The 21,684-nt window shown below is 34.2% G+C and overlaps 1 protein-coding gene across 6 annotated transcripts in view; it reads right to left on the bottom strand.

Moving 5' to 3' along the window:
- APC (APC regulator of WNT signaling pathway) overlaps positions 1–21,684 on the bottom strand; it is a 129,120-nt gene that overhangs the window by 49,461 nt on the left and 57,975 nt on the right. For all 6 annotated transcript variants that reach the window (XM_058538515.1, XM_058538545.1, XM_058538534.1 and 3 more), the window contains exons 3-7: positions 21,345–21,429; positions 20,013–20,214; positions 15,967–16,075; positions 12,972–13,085; positions 3,662–3,745 (exon numbers count right to left, since the gene is read on the bottom strand). In XM_058538515.1, coding sequence (XP_058394498.1) covers positions 3,662–3,745; positions 12,972–13,085; positions 15,967–16,075; positions 20,013–20,214; positions 21,345–21,429 — 594 coding nt within the window. The remainder of the gene's footprint in view (positions 1–3,661; positions 3,746–12,971; positions 13,086–15,966; positions 16,076–20,012; positions 20,215–21,344; positions 21,430–21,684) is intronic.

Genomic DNA, 21,684 nt, shown 5'->3' with positions numbered 1-21,684 from the left:
GATGAGTGGTGTAGGTCTATGCCCAGGAACTGAACCCAGGCCACTGAAGCGGAGCCCGCCCAACTTAACCACTAGGCCACGGGGCCAGTCCCTAGGTTTTCTTTTTATTCACCTATAAACAAGGTGAGACGTGCCCAAATATAGTGGTTGTCAACAGGTAGGTGAGGGGATGGTCTTTTAACTTACACTCCATCCTTCTGGATAGTGATCAAAACCAAACTTCAGATATTTAGCTGCAGGGCTGACAGATATGCACAAGCCTCAGTAACATTCAGTTTCTAGCAGGTATGAATACACTGTATTTGTGTTCCACTGAGACAGTATCTTCCTCTTACTCCCACTGCTTGGTCTTTTATACTCAATGACAGTATATTAAACATGACTTTTCCTAGCATGTACTGCTTCCACTGTTTTTGCTCTATCAAGTTCTTTACTAATCATCATTCTGAAGGTATAATTATTAAGCCAATCTGGACTGTAGAGCAAGATAAGTATACACATCTTCTAAATTATGGCTTTGGCTCTTTTAAATGTTTTATTTTTATCAGTTATACATTTACATAGTTTAAATAAATCATTAGTTCTAAAGGCTTGTGACAATAAACAGCAGTCTCTCACACTTGCCTGCCCTGTCCCATTTCCTGTTCTCTTAAGGCAAACATTTTCATCTTTTTCAGTGGATTTTTTTTTGGGGGGGGGCTACTTATCTCATCTCTAAATAACCTGCTTGTGTTGCTAGTTCTGCATTTTCCAGTTTAATGCACCATTTACTGATTTCCTATTATGTAAGAAGGAGACTGGGTTCTCTTTTACTTCTATCCCACCCTCAACACGACACTCATTCTGTTCCTCTATCCTTCCAATATCACTTTATAGTTAGATAAATTTTTCACTATTTACATTATTTTGACTACTAAATTCTAATCATGGCTGGCAGGTGGTATACCACGACTGTTGCCCTTTACAACTTCTTGCTGCCCATGTGTTAAAGGTTATCATTTTTGTTTTGTATATTTCATGTTCTGTGTTATTATGACATCCTCAGTTTCTCTCCTACTGTGTAAATTTCCTATCTTTTCAATAAATTCAGAAACATTAAGTATTTTACTGATTTCATATTCTCAGACACATGTCTCCTGAAATCTTTTCAACTGTTCCAATACGGACTGTTTACCTTCTCTATCATTTGTCTCAGAATCTCCCTTCATCTTCATTCTGGGGAGTCTTTCGTCTCTTTCTCTTTTATTATATTCCCTATGTCTTAGATCCCAAATCTTCATTTTGCTTAAGTATATCCTCTAATAGCTTCCAGAAAATGGTACATGAGAAATACCTCTTTTTGAGACTTCGCCTATCTGAAAATGTATTCTACTCCCAAATTTAACAGGCAGTTTGACTAGAGGTAAGTTTATAGGCTGGTATGGTATAATAAAAAATATATCTGGTTTTTGTCCCTTCTTTCCTGACACAGAAGTTCAAAGCCTCTTGAAATTTCCTGAGTTTGTTATGGAAATGAAGGGACTCAAGGAGGTCCCCTAGATAGTTTCAGGATGGATACTAGTTACTAGAATGAACAACCACATGACTAGAGGGTTGGAACTTTGGGCCAGCCAGACCTCCAGGGAGGGGGCTGGAAGTTGAGTTCAATCACATAGCCACTTATTTAATCAAGCATGCCTACATAATGAAACCCCAATAAAAACTTTGGACACTGAAGCTCAGTGGAGCTTCCTGGTTGGTAAACACAGTGATGTGCTGAGAGAGTGATGTGCCCAGATCCCATGAGGAGAAAGCTCTGCATCCTCTAGTCTTCACTTTCCCCAGATCCTGCCCTATATGTCTGTTCATTTGGCCATTTCTGATCTGTATCCTTTATAATAAAACTGTAATTGTAAGTGTAGTACTTTCAGTGAGTTCTTTGTCATCCTAGTGAATTATCAAACATAAGGGGGTTGTGGGAAGCCCCAAATTTGTAGCCAGCTGGGCAGAAGTATGGGTAGCTTGGCATCTGAAGTGGGGGCAGTCTTGTGAAAGACTTGGCGCTTAACCTGTAGGGTCTATGCTAACTCTAGGTAGTTAGGGTCAGAATTGAATTGTACTGGCACTTACTCACTTGGGGTGGAATTTATAACAAGCTGGGCAGAGAGCAGGTGGCTTGGGGACACCTGTAACTTGCAGCTGGCATCTTGAATGAGGGTACTCTTGTGAATGACTTTACCCTTAAATGTGGAGTCCACACTAACTCTGCGTAGTTTGTGTCAGGATTCAATTGAACTGTAGGACACCCAGTGGTGCCAGAGAATTGGTGTTGGAACACAGCTGGAAACAATTTTCTTTGAGAAATTTTAAGAAATTGCTCCTCTACTTCTGAGCTTCCAGTGTTGGTGTTTATATATCTGAAGACATTTGTCTTCCTGTTTCTTTGTGTGAAATTTGTTTTCCTCTGCTACTCTAGAAAGTGTTAGTATTTTCTCTTTATCCCCAGTCCAAAGGCCCTTTGTTTTACCCTTTCCAGAATAGATCTCTCCTCTGCTGGGACTGGAAAGGAGCAGTCACTCAACTATGCAGAGTTGAGGACAGGTTCTGGGGGCTCCACCTGCTTCTTTACCAATTTTCAATAATCCTTTTGCTTTTGGCTCCCCTTTTTTTTATCCTCACATCCAGAGGTACCTAGTGAAACCAATTCCGGAGCCTTTTAGGACTCCACAGTATAAAACGGGTTGCTTCATGACTTCCTACTGTTGCCTTAGGGGTCAACTCTCCACCATATGCTAGACTAGCCCCTTTGTTCACCTGCTTTCCAGCTCCCCCAATTTTATTGACGTTACCTCCCCTGGTCTTTGTGCCTTTTTCATTTTATGCCTTTTCTGTCATTTTAACAGAGTTTGTGGAGTAAGCATAGATAAATGTGTATGATTAATTTTTACTACGAATTACATATAACGAAATAGCTTATTTTTGTTGTCGTTAGTGCCATCGAATTGATTCTGACTCCTAGCAACCCTGTGTACAGCAGAACAGAACCCTGCCTGGTCTCTTTGTGCCATCCTCTCATCTTCCAGTGCTGTATCAGTCAATGTTCTACAGCTGTTCATAGTGTTTTCATGGCCACTTTTTTCAGAAGTGGGTAGTCAGGTCCTTCTTCCTAGTCTGTCTTAGTCTGGAAGCTCCGCTGAAACCTGTCCACCATGGGTGACCCTACTGGTCTTTGAAATGCCGGTGTGGCCTAGCTTTCAGCATCACAGCAACACACAGCCACCACAGTATGACAACCGACAGACGAGTGGTGTGGTTTCCTGACTGGGAAATGAACCTGGGCTGTGGTGGTGAGAGTCCAAATCTTAACCACCAAGCCTGGCTTATAGCATATTTACTAGTTGATAATAGCCAAATTCAGTTAGTTATCTCATTATATGTAAATTGATAACTGAAGTAAGATATCTGTATTTATGGCTCTATAAAGTTTAATTGCCTAAAAGTTATGAAATCAAAGTAGTCAAGGTTTTTGATAATTTAATTTCATGAAAAAAACTTATAAAGTGTCTCAATTCTCTAGAAGAACATCTATATTTCAATGATGCCACATTAATTATACATCTTTTCTTTTCTTAGAATAACTACCTATATTTATACCTGCAAACAATAAAGACAATTTACTAACCTCTGCTTCTGTTGCTTGGGACTGTAAAAGCTGTCTTATACGAAGAATGTCCTTCTCTATTTGTTGAATTCTGGTTATTCTTCGCTGAAATAAAATCAGTGACCAAATTAGATCTATTTTTATTAAAAACATTCCTGTAAGTAATCATACTATGGCTATCATTTAACAGCTCAGGGTACGCCAAACCACTGTTATATAAGAAGTTATAGGTATGCATATATATATATTCACACACTGATGGCATATTGGGGTCACTTCAATTTTTTAACACATCTAAACTTATACAATAGATCTCTAGATCTATTTAGGAAAATTGTACAAATATAAGTCATATATCAAATTGTATGATGCACGTAGTGTAAAAATTGGTATTTAAAAGTTACTCTCAAAAAATATTTCAATAAAGAGAAAACTGCACCTCAATTTAATCTTTTATATTAATCCAGATGTCAATATAATGTAATGAATTTATATAAAGCATGGTATACCTGTAAAGGGAAAGAGCATCTGATTTGTTCTAATAAACATCAAGGTTTAAACAGCAGGATTAACCTTCCCCAAACTTATTCCTATTACAAGATTTAGCTTTCCCAAATACCTACTGAAGCTGAACGTTATTTTTATTCCCAACACTAGGATCACAGTGATAGTGGAGCTTTTGCTTTCCCACTATCCCGAGACCATTAAGTGAACACAAAGCAGTAACTACAGATCAAACAACACGGGAAAAGTGTTTCCAGAAAAAGCTAGATTTTGCTTTAATTTTTATGAATACTAGTGGAAGTGTGAAAAACAAATCACATACAGAGAAACCTTGCAATTTGAAATTATTTTTAATTAGCTTTATGACAGATCAAATACATAGGTTTTAAAAACAAGTACTGCCAATCTTGTATCATTTTCTGCAATAATTCTATAGTTGACATCCTAATATTGAGGTATCAAAAACTGTATAGGAGTAACTGTTTTGACAGGGGGGAAAAGGGTTAGAGGCTAGATGGAGTCATTTCCAAACTTTTTTTTTTAATTATTTTATTGAGGCCACATTGGTTTATAACATTGTGTAAATTTAAGGTGTACCTCATTATATTTCGGCTTCTGTATAGACTGCATCATGTTCACCACCAAAGTCTAGTTTCCATCTGTCACAGCCAAATTTTTTTGATTATGTGCCCCATCAATACAAGATTTCTGGGCATGTATACCCCAATAGATAAATATTAAAAGTACTGTAACAAATAGCTTTAAGTATATATAGTTATAAAACTTACATACAAAATTTACCCTTTGATCATATTTGGTTTTCTTAAATACAATGTCCTCATGATTTTCTTATTACCATAGTAAATATTTTTATTGCTGCTATTATCCAATGTTATAATAAACAGAAATGCTCAAAGAAATTGTGTTCGCCAAAAAAAAAAAAAAAAATCCTTCCTTCTTTCACCCTCCTCTTCCTTCCCTCCCTCCTTTGTAACACTACAAGTATGCTGATTCTCTATCATGATTCTGAAAATAGTGAACTTAAGGTAAATAATATTTTCTAATTAACAAATCTTACCATGCCCGATTTACATGATGAAAACATGCTGAAGAAGAAACACCTGTACTTTGGCAGCTTTCTAAAAACACTGCAAAGATGAGTGATCACTTCTACAACCAGATGGTAAATACTTCCTGGCTTTAGAGAAACAACCAAACCACACACAATTACTGGCTTTGTAATATCTGATTGTTTCCCCCTTCCTCTACATAACTAGCTCTCCATCACCAATAAAACCCTAAATAAAATTTTAATATTTAGAGGACAAAAATAGGAAATTATACCAAAAATTCTTCTCCACAACACTACATTTCTATATTGCCAATATGTCACTAAATCCTGAAGTCAAGTCTATGTCTTGATGTCCGCTGAGGTGGATGATTTCTGACATGACAACCCTTGTGCTTCTGTTTCTCAACATGAAAATGGAGGAAGCCAGTAGTATTTCTTTTCTTTTTCTATATGACAATCTTGACTATTTATGAAATTATGTTTAATAACAAATGCTTAATTGTTCAGGAGTATGAAGTTGTTTATCACTTTTGAAAAATTAAAAAATTATAATAGGAATACAGTTCAATACAGATTCAGGATAACTGTTAGGAAGAGAAGGTAAATTCCTTAACTTGATAAAGGGTGTCTATCAAAAACCTTGAGTAAACAACATACTTAATGGTAAAATTTTAGGATTCCCTTTAAAGGTAAGACAAGACAAAGAAGACTAGTATTACTGCTTCTTATTCAAAGATGTATTAGAGTTCTTACACAAAGAGGAAAAAAGGTCTGGAAAAGATAAACAAAATTGTCATTCTTTGCAAACAATATGACAGTTTATATATGGAAAATCTAAGAAAATCTTAAACTACTGAGACAATCTAAAAAAGGGTTCAGGAAGATTACTGGATACTTATTACTTAAATGTAATTTAGTAATATAATTAAAGAAAATCTCATTCATAACAGCAACAAAAACTATAAGATATCTAGGAATAAATCTAAAAAAAAAAGATGCGGGGCCGGCCCCGTGGCACAAGCAGTTAAGTGCGCACGCTCCGCTGCGGTGGCCCAGGGTTTGAAGGTTCGGATCCCGGGTGCGCGCTGATGCACTGCTGGTCAAGCCATACTGTGGTGGCGTCCCATATAAAGTAGAGGAAGATGGGCATGGATGTTAGCTCAGGGCCAATGTTCCTCAGCAAAAAAAAAAAAAAACAAAAAACAAAAAAAAAGAGGATTGGCATCAGATGTTAGCTCAGGGCTTATCTCCCTCACACACATACACACACACACAAAGAGATGTGTAAGAGCTTTACGGAGAATATTACAAAACTTTATTGAAGGATATAAAATAAGACCTAAATGAATAGAGAGATATAAAATTAATAACAATACCTAATATTTACTGAGTGTTTACTATGTGCCAGATTCTAAGTGCTTTTACATGTATTAACTCATTTAATCCTCACATTTTACAGTTTATCATTATCTGTGTCTTACCAATGAGAAAACTGAGGCAGAGAGTTTACCCAAGATCACAGTGCTGCAGGTCTGGGATTAGAACCCAGGACATGTGGCTCCAGAGTCCATCCCTTCAATCAAGAAGGTTCAGTACTATAAAGAGAAATTCTCCTCAAATTAATTTATAAATTCAATATAATTCTAATCAAAAGCTCATAAGGCTTTTCTTTGAATTAGACAAGCTGATCCTAAATTTCAAATGGAAGGCTAACAAGACAGAATATAACCACATTTTTACAAACAAAAATAAGGAGAAGGACTCACCCTACCAGGTGCCAAAATTTATAAAACTAGAGCAAATAAAGCAAATATGGTATCAGTGCAGGCACAGAGAAACTAAAACAGACTAATGGAATAGAGTCCACAAATATCCAGCACATATAAACTTCACACATGCTGGAGATGGCATTACTAATCAATGGGGGAATAGTGGAGTACCCAATAAATGATAATGGGATATGTGGTTAACAATATAAATATGCATGTGTATATATCATATAATATATTAATATTAATATATAGTTTATTTTCATATCATTTATATATTATATAATTATATATTCAATTACTATTAAATATAATTAAATTACATATCAATAATATTAAATATATATACATACATATAAAAATCATATATATGTGTGTATATATGTAAAATTAGACCCCTACCTCCAAAACATACATAATAGCAAATTCGAGAGGAATTAAAGACCCAGTTGTAAAACTAAAACATTAAAACTATTAGAAATAATAGGAGGGTATCTTTATGACTTCAGGATAGGAAAAGCTGTTATAAACAGGTCACAGAAAGTACAAATATAGCAATATAATTAATTTAGTTTTATAACAAAAACTAATTTTTGTTATCATGAAGCTAAAATAGGTAATGGATTTGGCAGGGAGGGGTTATGATGTATATCATCCATAACAGATTGGTATCAAGAGGATATTAAAACATCTCTCAAATATTAAAGAATAAGACACTTAACATATTAGAGAATGGGCAAAGATATGAACAAATAACAAAGAAAATCCAAGTCTAATAAACATATGAAAGGATATTCAACTTCAGTAGTATTCAAGGAAGTATAAACTAAATGACAAGGCGATGTTTCATTGCCCACTGATTGTTAATTATAAAGTCTGACTCAAAGTGCTAGAGAAGACATGTAGAAGAAACAGCAATTCTCACGTACTGCTAGTAGAAATGTAAATGGATGAAGTCATTTTGAGTGCAATTTGGCAAACACTAGTATAAAACACTCATACCTTATAGCCAGCAATTATGCTTTTAGGTATACACCCTCAAGGAGAGGTTGGCAAATTAGGACCTGCTAGCCATCTGTTTTTGTGAATTTTTATTGAAACACAGCCATGCCCATCTGCTTACATATCGTCATCTATAGTTGCTTTCTTGCTACAAAGGCAGAGCTGAGTAGTTGTGACAGAGACCACATGGTCCACAAAGTCTAAAATATTTACTATCTGGCCCTTTAAGAAAAAGATTGCTGACTCTTGACCTAGAGAAACTCTTGCACATGTTTACAAGATACGAATAACTATGTTTACCAGAGTTGTTTTAACAGTGAAAAATTATAAACAAAAAGTCTATCAACCAGGAAACAAACTATATTAAACTATATCATCCATATAATTATAAAAAATTATGGCAATATAGAAGTGGGTAAATAACCTTCACCCTACCAATCCCCACTCCCCAGAGGTAAGCTCTATAACAACTTGTACATTTTTCCAACCTTTGCTTACATGACTAGAGGAGAGTAGGGACCATCAAACTAGCCCAAATATGTGTTGAACAAAGGAGTAAATAAATGAATAAATAATCAAACTGTGAAAGGAGGTAGCTGGAGACTAACAATCTCACACAGGCATAAGCAAGAATGGATTTTGTTTTGAGCTTCCCTAAATTGTTTACCTGTCATTTGTATGTGTTTTACTGGTATTTGCATTTTCTTTTCAATAAATTGACTGACTACATCATCTGCGTGTTAAAAAAAAATAGTTGTCTTTTTCTTATTAATTCGTATGAATTCTTATATTTTAGGGATATTAACCTTTTTCCCTTTATGTGTTACCAATATTTTCCCTTAGTTTATCTTCGGCAGGGTGAATTTTTAAAAAATTTTATGAAATAAATCATTTTTTCCCCTTTATTGCTTTTGCGTTTCCATTCTTAGTTAAAGGCCTCTATTGTCCTATATTTTCTTCTATTAATTTTAGATTTATTTTTCACATTTAGATATTTAATCTATTTGTAATTTCCTTTGTACAAGATATAAAGTAGGGATCTAATTTAATTTCTCTCCTTCCAAATAGGTTGCTAGTTGTATTACTGAGTTATTTACCATTTCCTCTCAAATTTATAATGTAACTTTTATCATATAAAGATTCCATATATTCTTGCATCTTCTTCTAGTCTCTATTCTGTTCCATTTGCCCATGTCTATTCCTGTGCTATCATACTATGATTGTTGCAACATCTTTACAGTAAATTTTAACAAATGGTAAATCCCCACTCATTATGATTTTTTTCCTATATTTTTGGAAGTTCTTACATTATAAACTTTAGAAATCATTTTTCCACGTTCCAAAAAATTTATTAAGATTATGATTGGAATTGTACTATATTTATATATTAATTTTTAAAAGATAGACATTTTTAGGATATTAAAGTCTTCTCATTCAGGTTTCTCTATTTTTAAGGTTGTTTTTTGTATCCTTTAGCACACAATAAAAAACTTTTTACTTTTCTTCATATGGGTCTTTCCTAGGTATTTTAAAATTTCCCGTTATAGTGAACCAGTCCTCCTACCCCATTTCCATTTTTTTTTTTGTGTGTGTGTGTGTGTGAGGAAGATCAGCCCTGAACTAACATCCATGCCAATCCTCCTCTTTTTGCTGAGGAAGACCGGTCCTCCTCCTTTTTTTCCCCCCTTTTTCTCCCCAAAGCTCCAGTAGATAGTTGTATGTCATAGTTGTACATCCTTCTAGTTGCTGTATGTGGGCCGGGGCCTCAGCATGGCTGGAGAAGCAGTGCGTCGGCGTGCGCCCGGGATCCGAACCCGGGCTGCCAGTAGCAGAGCGTGTGCACTTAACCGTTAAGCCACAGGGCCGGCCCCCCCATTTCCATTTTTAACTGGCAGTTATTGCTACTAGAGAAAAGCTACTAATTTTTGTAATACATCTTAACTCCAGCCACATTACTCAATCTCTATTAGTTTAAATATTTTTTTGGTTCATTCTCTAGGGCTTTTCTAGGCAAACAACCATATCATTTACAAATGACAATTATCTGGTCTCTTCCTTTCTAGCTGGAATATAGTACAGTAATTATACCACTTATTTTTCTAATTGCATTAGTGGAGCCTCCAAACAAAGTCAAATAATAGTGGTGACAGCAGGCACCCTAACCATATTAATGATTGCAATGTTAATAATCTCATTATTTCTCTATTTTCTCAAATTAATATAAAATTTGCCTCTGGTTTCTGAAAAATATTTATTTTTTAATTTAATTTAATTTTTATTTTGAAAAAATACTTGTTTTTTAAAAAACTTTCACTCTATTTTTTATTTGGAATTCTTATCTATCCTTTCTCCTCGCAAATGAGATCCCACAGTTTTTCTTGTGGCCTCAAGTCCTCAGGGATCCACTTCCAAGTCCAATAGTTGGCCATTCTTGCTTTATATGTTAAATCACTCAAGCAGAGAGTTATGAGGGAAAGGAGTGCTCTGGCCAATGTATTTCCATTATTCCCATTACCTTATTATTTTTAACAGCTGCATACTAGTCATTTAATAATTTATTAAATAATTCCCCCAAAAGGTGGGACACTGAAGTTGTCTCTTTTTGTTAATGTCTTACAAATAGTGCTGCAATGAATATTATAAAGTCTATACCTATATTCTTGCTGCCTTAAGTAAGTACTTCTGTAGGACATATTCCTAAAAGTCCTATAGAATTACCAGGTCAGAAGGCATAGGCATTTTAATTTTGACAGGTAGTGCCACCCTGTCCTCCACAAATGTATCAATTTGTTCTTACAACAGGGTAGACAATGCTTCTTACTCTCACATTCTCACCAATACTGCATGTCATGAAATTGTAAAGTTTTTGCCAGTCTGATAGGCCAAAAAACAAACAAAACCACCACCACCAACAAAAAACCAAACTATGTTTCATTTCCCTGATGACTAGTGATGTTTAAGCACCACACCTGTTTATTAACCAATTATTTTGTGATGAGACTATTCTTATCTTTCGATATTTTACTATTTGGCTGTCTTGTTTTCAACGGATTTGTAGGTGCTCTTTGCATATTAGGGACATTAACTCCTTACATACACCACAAACATTTCCATTATTTGCCTTTTCACTGCGTCTACAATATTTAACTCCAACCTTCACATGGGTATTTCCATAATAAATGCTTGTTGTATTTCTAAAAATATGGAATAAACTTCCTTAAGAATATTAACCGTCAAAATGAAGAACACTGTATTCTAGAATAAAATAACAATGACTGTATCAGCACATATCTGAACAAAATGGTCAAGAAAGAACTCAAGTTAATCTCTCTTCTAGGATATAGATTAAACTGTCTGGAATACTTCTACTTATATTTGCGTCACACAAGAATTTTCACATCTACCATCTCCTTTTGTTCCTTAAGGTTCTCTAAAAACAAACACTAACAGATACAGCAAAACTAACTTCTGTATACAGTATTCCATATATTCACATTCTAAAAAGGCAAATTCATTTAAACCAAAGCAATATTTCTCATGGCTTTTCTGTGAACAAACAAACCTGCCTGATATTTTAAAGTAATTCCAGGAAAATCTCAAACGTTACCAATACTAAATATAAAATAGAATGTATTTTTGGAAATTCCTTATATATTCTTGATTTTAATTCTTTGTTAGTTATATGGTGTTAAATATCTTCTACCAATTTGTAACCTATTATTTCACTTTCTTTAAGCTACTCGATGAAGATAAATTTTTAATTTTAATATAGTAAAATTTATCAATCTTTTCTTTTATAATTAGTATTTTTGTCATTTAAGAAATCCTCTCTTACCCCAATATTAGAAAGATACGTATATTTTCTACTGAAAGATTTAAAGTTTTACTTTTGGCATTTAAGAAAGACTTTAATCTGAATGAGACAGGAGTAAGAGGAGATTAAGAAAAAAGAATACATTATATATACATATTATAATATAACTAATATATGCATATATTGAATCTCTAGCCTCATTGTGAAACTAACAGGTTATGGACTATGAAATGCATCATGGTACTGGTGTTTAAGTATCATCCTAGTATACCACAATACTCCAGCATAAATAGAATATATATTATGTTTAGGAAGCTATCACATAAAAGACAAAGACACACTTTGGGGAAAATAAAATGTCTTGTATTAGTGATTTTAAAACTATGAAATAAACTTTTTAGAATATAAAAATGTATTTACACCAGACATACAAATGTAGGTCCTCCTTTGTATTTGCTATTTACTTAAAGAAAACCTTTCAAATAATGTTTTCCTCCCAATTTGTTCCAATAGTTTTTTGTTTTAACTCCCCACGCTTGCTTTGAAACAGACAAGCCTCTTCAGGGCTTAAAAACATTAGTCAGTCACATACTCATATGAATATAAAAGGACTAACTTCAATGATATATGAAAATGCTTAACACTAGCAAAGCTAGTTAATATTCTTTCTGGACATTAGTTGAGTGTAGAAATACGAGAATTCTCCATCCAACTCATTTCACCTCTCCAATGCTATCTTTAAATGTTTCCTTCCTACTTTCCTTGAATGAGGGCTTCCTTTTTTTTTTAGTGTATAATTTCAAGAGCAGTGAAATATTCTGAATGTCATCAAACACACTTAGATTACAAGAAGTAAAAATCTGAAAGGAGCATTGAAGCTATCAGCTACCAGACGACCGGCATCTAACTCTTTTTCCTTCTGACAATTCCAAGGCAGAACAGAACAGTACCAGGGAAATCAAATACGGTGGGGGCAGAATTACGTGGACACTGGCCACGCTGTCCAGCAGCCACGGTAAATCTTCTTATTTTGCAGTACTGCCAAAGTGAAGACAGATAGATATCTTTAATAATAAAATTTAATCAGTGTTAACAGAGCTATAATTCATTACATTCTTAATAGCTCTTCCCTAGCTACTGCTGTTTTTAGTTTAATAATAAATCAGTTACCTGTGCTCGTTTTTCCATATCCTGGCAAGTACCTAGCTGTTCTTCCATTGCAACTCTGATTTGCCTTGCTTCATATTCTAATTGCCTTCTGGTCATATCTGTTTGTAAAGAAAACTAAAACCACAAATAAAATAAAATATTAATATCTTATATTTGCGTGTTTATCAGTAAAAGCAAAAAAGCATATAAATACCACCATAGAAAATAATATGTAAGTTATGGTGCATGAGAAAATTACTTTTTACTCCAAGGAGTCCGAAAACTTGATTATAGGTGCTAGGCTCAGTCTGAGTCCCTGATGTGAAATGCAGAGTTGAAACATTTTTATTGCTCCATAGCCACAAACGTCCTTAATTAAATGGTACTATTTCATTTAAAATATACAATTGGTCCAATTAGGGTCAGCCTATCTTCAGTTCTCTTATGATTCTTCGAGACCAAAGAAGTCTTACTTTTAATTATTAAAAACTAGCATATTAATGTGGACAACACAGAAAAATCAAGAAACAGGTCCATCATCCTTAAGTTTATAACTCAATTTAAGGCATTACCATACACATGCAGACTAAACAGAGAGAATGTCTCCATTTGTAAAATGAAGAAAATGGGGTAAGAAAAAGCTTTTATGTAACACAGATACTCATAAATCACGAGGACAAAGTCAACACAAACTTTTTGGTAAAAATCCGAAAGAGAAGCAAAGTTGAAACAAATGAAAAGAAGTACTTCTTCACAGAGCAAATGTTAAGTCATTCAAAAATTTATTAACTCTTTAATTAAAATTCCAGGCGCTGAGATAACTGCTAGGCATACAAAAGGATGAAAAGGACAAGGTAATGAAACTTATAAACACATGCCCCAAGAGGTAATAAAGGCTAAAAATAGATTAGACAAAATGATAGGTGAGAGAGTTACAACAGGTCATGAAGGGAATGAAGAAGTGCTATAGATTTTTCACGCTCTAAATGACCAACAGAAAGCTGGGTGTGGCACGAGCCTGACTCAGAACAGCATTCTGTAGGTCCAAGGATTCCAAATTGTGTTGTCAGTTAATTTAGAGGACCTCTCTCACCCTTTTCCCTTGCAATTTATAGATGACATTTGTATGCAGAATGTATTCCTATAGGCATACCCAAATTATGGGTTGCAATATAGATGAAAGAGTCTGCATGTTATTTCTATATCTCAATGAACCAGTTGTAACTCCACTCATTTGTCCTCCACTTCTCAAATCACCCTGCAAAAAAAAGTTGAACATGACACAGTATGTTCCAATATTGTGGTTTAGATCTGATATTTTAAGCAATGTCTAATATCTTGATAAGTATTTCCATATGAAAGTGTTCTTAACTTGGCATCCCAATATAAAAGCAAAATTTGTGAAATTAAAAAATATTTATGAAATGTGAGCAATTTAAATTTGCTAATGTTGTCAAATGTTCCATTAATAACGTCTTATATATTCTATTAAATAAATGTGATTATTTAATAAATTAATAGGGGGATAATTACTTTGACAACTGATCTTGGTTTCAGATATTAACCAAGTGCTCTTGAGTTGTCACATATATCTGAAGACTTTCCTGAACCTGACTGCATGCAGACAGTTGGTCTCTAAATTTTGTATATTCTAATTACCAAAGTGAATGGTAAGCAAAACCATGCTTTGGTATTTTTTTTTTTTTTTTTTTTTTGGTGAGGAAGATCAGCCCTGTGCTAACATCTGCCAATCCTCCTCTTTTTTTGCTGAGGAAGACTGGCCCTGGGCTAACATCTGTGCCGTCTTCCTCCACTTTATATGGGACGCCGCCACAGCATGGCCTGACAAGTGTTGCGTTGGTGCGTACCTGGGATCTGAACCAGCGAACCCCAGGCCGCCGCAGCCGAGTGCGCGCACCCAACTGCTTGCGCCACCAGGCGGGCCCGCTTTGGTATTTTTATGAGAATAAAAATCCTGCCAAATGCTCTTGAGTTCCTAATCCGTGTCTGCTAACAACTCTCCAATAACTTGTTCTTTCACTACTTGTGGAATTATTATTTAATTCCCAGGAAGATGTTAAGGACACTGTCAGGAAGAAGGATCTTTCCTCTCCCTCTCAAAACCCTGGATGAGTGTTCTAGGGAGTGAGCATTTACGCTTCTAGTTCTAGCTTCTGTCAGACAATCCCACTCAGGAAATCTACCTAATGTTTCGAAAAAGGTTTTACTTCTTTCTACTTTTGCTTTTTGTTTACTATGTTCTTTCAAAAGTGCTTTTACAAAATGAAAAATCTAACCTAAGAGAGGAAGATATATTTTAAGTTGCCTATTTTTATGTTCTCCTTTAAAAAATTACAAAAAATATTTATGGACTCTTACAGCCCTGTTTGAAATTATGAACGTAATGCAGAAATGTTCTTCCATGTGCCATCCCATGAATAGGATAGTTGACATGGAGAGGTTGGGTGGGGAGGGAGAGGCTGACAGGATTAAATTCTTTTTTACATAGTTATATGTGCAAAACAAACACATTTTAGTACTTGCAAAAAGTTGTAAGATTCATGCCAAGAGCTATTGTCATTTATAATAACTAGAATAGGACTCAAATTATCTTCAAAGATATTTTTATTGCAAAAACTATCTGGCAAGATTCCTGTAATATGGCTCAAAAAACAGACAGATGGGGATAAATACTTCCACAGAGTATGTCTGGCAATTCAATACACAGAATAAAAAATCAGTTGCCTAGCTGAATCCTGAGTCCTTTACGATTCAAACTTAATAGATTTTCTTAACTAGGGGCTTAAAATAAATATTTGCTTGAGCATAATGAAATTTTATCATCTTTATAAAGAAAAATTCATTAACTATTATATAATCAAGTTTAAAGTTAGATAAAACATACTTCAGTTTACAAATAACTATAAATTCAGTTAACCTGAATTTTTAATGGATAATCTAGGTTCTTTTAAAAGATCAAGTTATTAAAGTCTAAAATTATTGCCAAGTTACTTACATTTTCAGTTAAAGGAAGACTATCTATTCTTTTAGTGAGATTCTGAAGTTGAGCATAATACCAGTCTTTTTCCTTTTCTTCTTTGTCAAGATCAGCAAGAAGTAATGACCTGTTTTTTAAAAAAGGTAAGTTTACACAATGCTAATATAGAGTGTGTAACAGCAATTCTTATTAGCTGTTATTGTCAAGTTCTCTAAGTTAAAGTAGTAATAATCAATAAATGAAAAACACTGACTTTCGATTTTTGAAGATAGGACTTAGAATATTATAATCATTAAAATTTGAATATTAAAAGATTTTTAGTTTTTCATCTAAGTAAAATGGTAATCATCCTTACTAGAATATTTACATTTCCTCAAAGGCATTCTTCACATTTATTTACAGTCTAAGAATATGATGATGGTTTACAGTAAAAAGTACAGATATAACGAAACCCAAAATTAAGATGAGAATAAAAAGTATAACAAAAGAGTAAATAAAACCAGTAATCATGCAGAAAACAAATCTAGAGTATAGGAAGCTACTGTATTGGACACAAGACGTAGTTTTCAGCTTCTCAGCAGCCAAAATAATAAGAAATGTGTTATCACTGTGTAATAAGAGGGAGTCATTCTGAGGGAGAAAAACTTATTTCTTAGTTTGGAATTTGAAGATGAATTTGTTAGGTAATTTCTGAACAACTCAATAGATGGTGTCCTCAATAACAATCTCTAGCAAGACACCCTATATCTGATCATTATAAACATAAATGCGAAATAAAATAGTGGTTCTAGGATAAAACTCGGTACAAACAGCATATGATCTATCTCCTTTCACGTGGCTCTTTCCCAAAGCGACCACTATTACCATTTTCTTATGTATATTTCCATAAATATTCCATAAAAATGCAAGGATATATGTGCATACTTAAACATAAATAGTAGCATATTATTATATGTTGTCCTATAAATTTTTTTTTCACTAAAAACTCTATCTTGGAGATGAATCTATGTCAGAACATAAATGTCATGTATCTTTTGCCAGCTGCACAGTATTCCATAGTATTAATGAATCCACGAGAGTATATACAAATAATCAGTTCCGTGTTAGAGGGCATTTAGGGCCTTTCTAATCTTTTGCTATTATAAACAATGTTGCACTGAAATCCTTATACATAACCTCATTTCACACATGTGCAAGCATGTAGATAAGATAAATTCCTAGGGTGTATAAATTTTAACATTGCCCTTATCAGATGTTATACCAATTTATGCACCTATTACCTTCACCAATGTAAATGTTTTCTCAAACTTTTTTATTTTTGCAAATCTAGGGTATTTTTTCCTTCCAAAAAAATAGTATATCAGTAAGGTTTTAATTTGATTTCTTTTAGAATAAGTGAAGTTAAGCATTTTTTTCAAGTTTAAAAACCATTTGTATTTCCTTTTCTGTGATTTTTTTTACTCATTTCTAGGACCTCTTCTACATTAAGAATGATAGAATTTTGTAAGTCATATGAGTTGCGGATATATTTTATCAGTTTATCACTTGTCTTTTAACTTCGTTTACAATGTTTTTGCCATGTAAAAAATTTTGATATTCTTGCAGTCAGATTTGTGGATATTTTCTATTACGGCTTCTGGAGTTTGGTTACACACAGAGAGATGTTCCCCACTCTGACAGTGTTACTTTAAAATGCTGTTGATTTTATTTTCTTGGGAAAATATTTACGCACATATGTGGAAGGTTCTATTCTTTCTAAAATTCCCTTCCCTTTACTGAAAAGCAATCTTAAAAATAAGAAATAAGCCTTCACTTTTGATATGGCAACCTCAGTAGTGAGGGAATCCATGGTAAGAAAGGAAGACTCTGCTTATGATACCCTGCTTACGCACATATGTATTAGGCATTTAATAAATATTTGTTAAATGAATTAATGGCTAACATGACAACAGCTAACATTTATTGAATGCTCTATACACCAGACATAGTGCTAAGTACTTTTAAAAAATCTAATTTAATCCTCACACCATCCCTTGACGTAGTTATTCTTTTGCTCATTCAACAGACTGGAAAACTAAGGTTCAAAAAGGTTATAGAGCTATGGACCTGGGTTTGAACTCTACTTGACTACTTTCTAATACTTATCTTGCATAATACAGAAAATAAGAAAAAAAGAGAGAGTTAATCTATGACCTGAGAGAGGTCTAGAAAGAAAGAACAGAAAAAACAGAGGGTGGAAAACCATCAAAGAAATAACAGAATTTTCACAAGCTGAAGAAAATAAATTTCCAGGTGCCGGCCCGTGGCTTAGCGGTTAAGTGCGCATGCTCCGCTACTGGTGGCCCAGGTTCGGATCCCAGGCGTACACCGACACACCGCTTCTCCGGCCATGCTGAGGCCACGTCCCACATACAGCAACTAGAAGGATGTGCAACTATGACATGCAACTATCTACTGGGGCTTTGGGGAAAAAAAAGGAGGAGGATTGGCAATAGATGTTAGCTCAGAGCCGGTCTTCCTCAGCAAAAAGAGGAGGATTAGCATGGAGGTTAGCTCAGGGCTGATATTCCTCACAAAAAAAAAAAAAAAAAAGAAAATAAATTTCCAGATGAAAAGGGTATCTAGCACGATGAATGAAAAAAACATATATACCAAGGCATTCTAAAAGCTTCAAACGAGGAAAAATGGTTGCATACAAAGGAATGAAAATCAGACTGGTATCAAATTTCTCATCAGCTACATAGATAATGAGAGGAAAATGAGTTTGACTCTAGACCTATTCAAACTATCAATCAAATGTGAAAGCAAAACAAGGATATTGTCACATAAGCAAGGACTCAATTTTCCTCTCTCCAATATAGCGAAAACCAAGAGGACACAAGATATATCAGAACTACATACACACACAACTTCTCTCTCTCTGTTACTAAAATCAGGACTTTATCTACATGAAGCAAAATAAGTTCCTGGGAAAGTAGGTATGCTCGCTTGTCCTCTGCCTCTTAATAGAGCTCAAAGGGGACAAAGAGATGGAAGATCGTGGACACTAGTTAGCTTCTTACTTTTCAGAAGAGTATTTCCTACACTGTCAGAGAGAAATAGTCCAGGTTCAAGGTATGAAACAGAGACTCATGTAAACTTAAGAGATGAAAGAAAGTTTAACACTACTTCCCATCCAGATGATTATCCCTACTTTTTATAGACGGACACACCTAAAATCAGAGAAAAAAGTAGTAAAAGGTCTTTCGCCTCTCAGTGAGATATGCCAGGCATTTTCCATACATTAATATTCAATTTTCACAACTCCACAAGGTAGAACCATATCCCTACTTTACAGAAGAAAATGATACAAAAATTTAACGACTTAACCAAGGTCCCAGAGCTAATATGTAACATTTATATCTGTTCATATTCATAACTTGTATTACAAAATTTCTTGAATGTCTAATAGAACTTTTGGGAATATAAAGATTATAAGGTATCATTCACGCATTAAAGCATTTATAATCTTTTAGGAGACAAACACTTGACAAAGTTTTTGATAATGATATATATTCTGATATTTGTAGGAGATGATTTTAACTTCAGGAAGAAAAGAATAAATACACTAGCTGTGAGAAACCAGAACTCATTCTGTATGTCAAGCAATATTTTTTCTATACTGAAACTGATAAATTAAGAAATGTTTCCTTGTGGCCACTTGTAATAGGCCTTCCATAATGGAAACAATCACCTAATACTGGATTTAGCAGTTAAAGATTTTAATCAAACATAAAGATTATGATTATGTATATTACCCCATGTACAGAGCATTCGAAGTATTTAAGTGACAAAGTAGAAGTCTTATAATCCCAAGAAATTGCCTCTTTTACATTTTTAGATTTAATATAAGGACAATGAGTAACATACTACCTTGAGTTAATAAATGTAAAATGCTTCCGAAGTGTTAGCCGTCACTTAGGATACATGCTTCATAATTCATAACTTGTATTACAAAATGACAAAATAACAGCAAAAATTGGAACACACAAGTCAATGCTTACTATTTAATGAAGAAAAGTTACCTCTCTTTCTCAAGCTCTTCTAAATAACCAGTATTTTCTCTGCTTCCATTTACAAACCCTCTTCTTGGAAATGAACCCATAGGAACAGGACTGCACTCTCCTGAACGACTAGAGACAGATCCTTCCCGGCTTCCGAAAGAACGCAGGGACATTTTTGACCGCAGTTTCACTCCAGGAAAATTACTGCTATCTAAGTTAAGTTCTAAACAAAATAGAGACAAGCTTTTATATAATAATTGCTAATGCAATTATATTGTTTTAAAAGTGAAATCTTAGGTTCATATTTTAGCCCTCAAATTTTAACCCATTTATAATATAATTGAAAATATTTTATACATATTACATAAAGCCCCTAGGCATGCTAAATTACGGCAGCTATTGAGCAGCAATTTATGCAGGGAACACAGGAAATCTTATCTCAAACGCTGGTGCTCAGAGAAACTCACTGACTCCTGGTTCTAGGTAAACGTAAAGGAGATACATTCTAGGTAAATGTCTAGGAGAGAGAATAAGAAGAATACTCCTGGGAAAACATCAGAAAATGGTCAAGCCTCAGCGAGGCTGGCTCTCTGAGGGCTTGCAAAAGGACAGTATACCGTGTACTGGAGCATCGACTCCATAAAAGGGTACATACACTTCTGGGTTCAGAAGCCCACAACTCTAAATTTCTAACAGAGGAAGCCCAAATATACATGACTGAATAAACAATTATTTAGAAACAAAACGGCTAGACTCCCTCCAAAGGCAGCTTGAGTCAGGGGGAAAAGGAGTATGTTAAAGGAAAATTAGACAAAATGTCCTTCCTTAGAGTCCCACTAGATAATAACATATTTAGGGACCAAAGGTAATTCTCTGCCTAGCTTCTACTATAAAATTAAGTACTTTCCTTGTTTTGACACTGGAATTTTTAAGCAACAAAATGAGAAGATATTCTTTCAAAAGTCTGCTATAAAGGGCTTAAAATCAGCTTATATATGTGAGAAGATAAAGCATTTCTATCCTGGATGAAACAGAGGACACTACTTCAAATGAGGCAATGGGCTGTCTGTGGCACACAGCTTACTAAAAGTCTATCTGGTGACCGACAGAACAGCAATGAGCTCTAAAGAGAGCTAAAAATTATCAAGGAAGGGATCCAAAATAGTTTATTCAAACCAGTTAAATGTTTAACTGAAGAAATAACAAGCAAATAAACTTCTTAATAATTACATCCTAATGGGTAAGGCTGCTATACCAACACCCAAATCAAGAGAAGCTATACTTGGATATACACACATAAAGTTGATAATTGTAGACTAAAAAATTATTTTAAAATAATTGTTAAAAATCTACCTTTGAGGCGCTCTAATAAGTCAATCTGTCCAGAAGAAGCCATAGCTTCATCTTCAATACTTCCTTGTAGTTGTTTAAGTACTTCCTGTAAAAAAGAATACAATATATGAATGTCACAAAATTCTAAAAAACTTCTTGAAGACATGATTCTAAGTTTCTTGGCACTTAGGTATGCTAGAGAAAAAAGTCATTTCAGATCAATCTGAAAACACATCATAAGCTGTAAAGCACTCTACATATATTACCTATTATTAATTATAAATAATAAATTATACCCTAACAATAGTAATAGTGATATTTTGTGATAATGATCATTATGGGGAATCTCAGTGTAAGAAAC

Source organism: Diceros bicornis, chromosome 1 (assembly GCF_020826845.1).
Source record: "Diceros bicornis minor isolate mBicDic1 chromosome 1, mDicBic1.mat.cur, whole genome shotgun sequence".
Classification (NCBI taxonomy): domain Eukaryota; kingdom Metazoa; phylum Chordata; class Mammalia; order Perissodactyla; family Rhinocerotidae; genus Diceros; species Diceros bicornis.
This window is presented reverse-complemented; position numbering and strand designations above follow the sequence as displayed.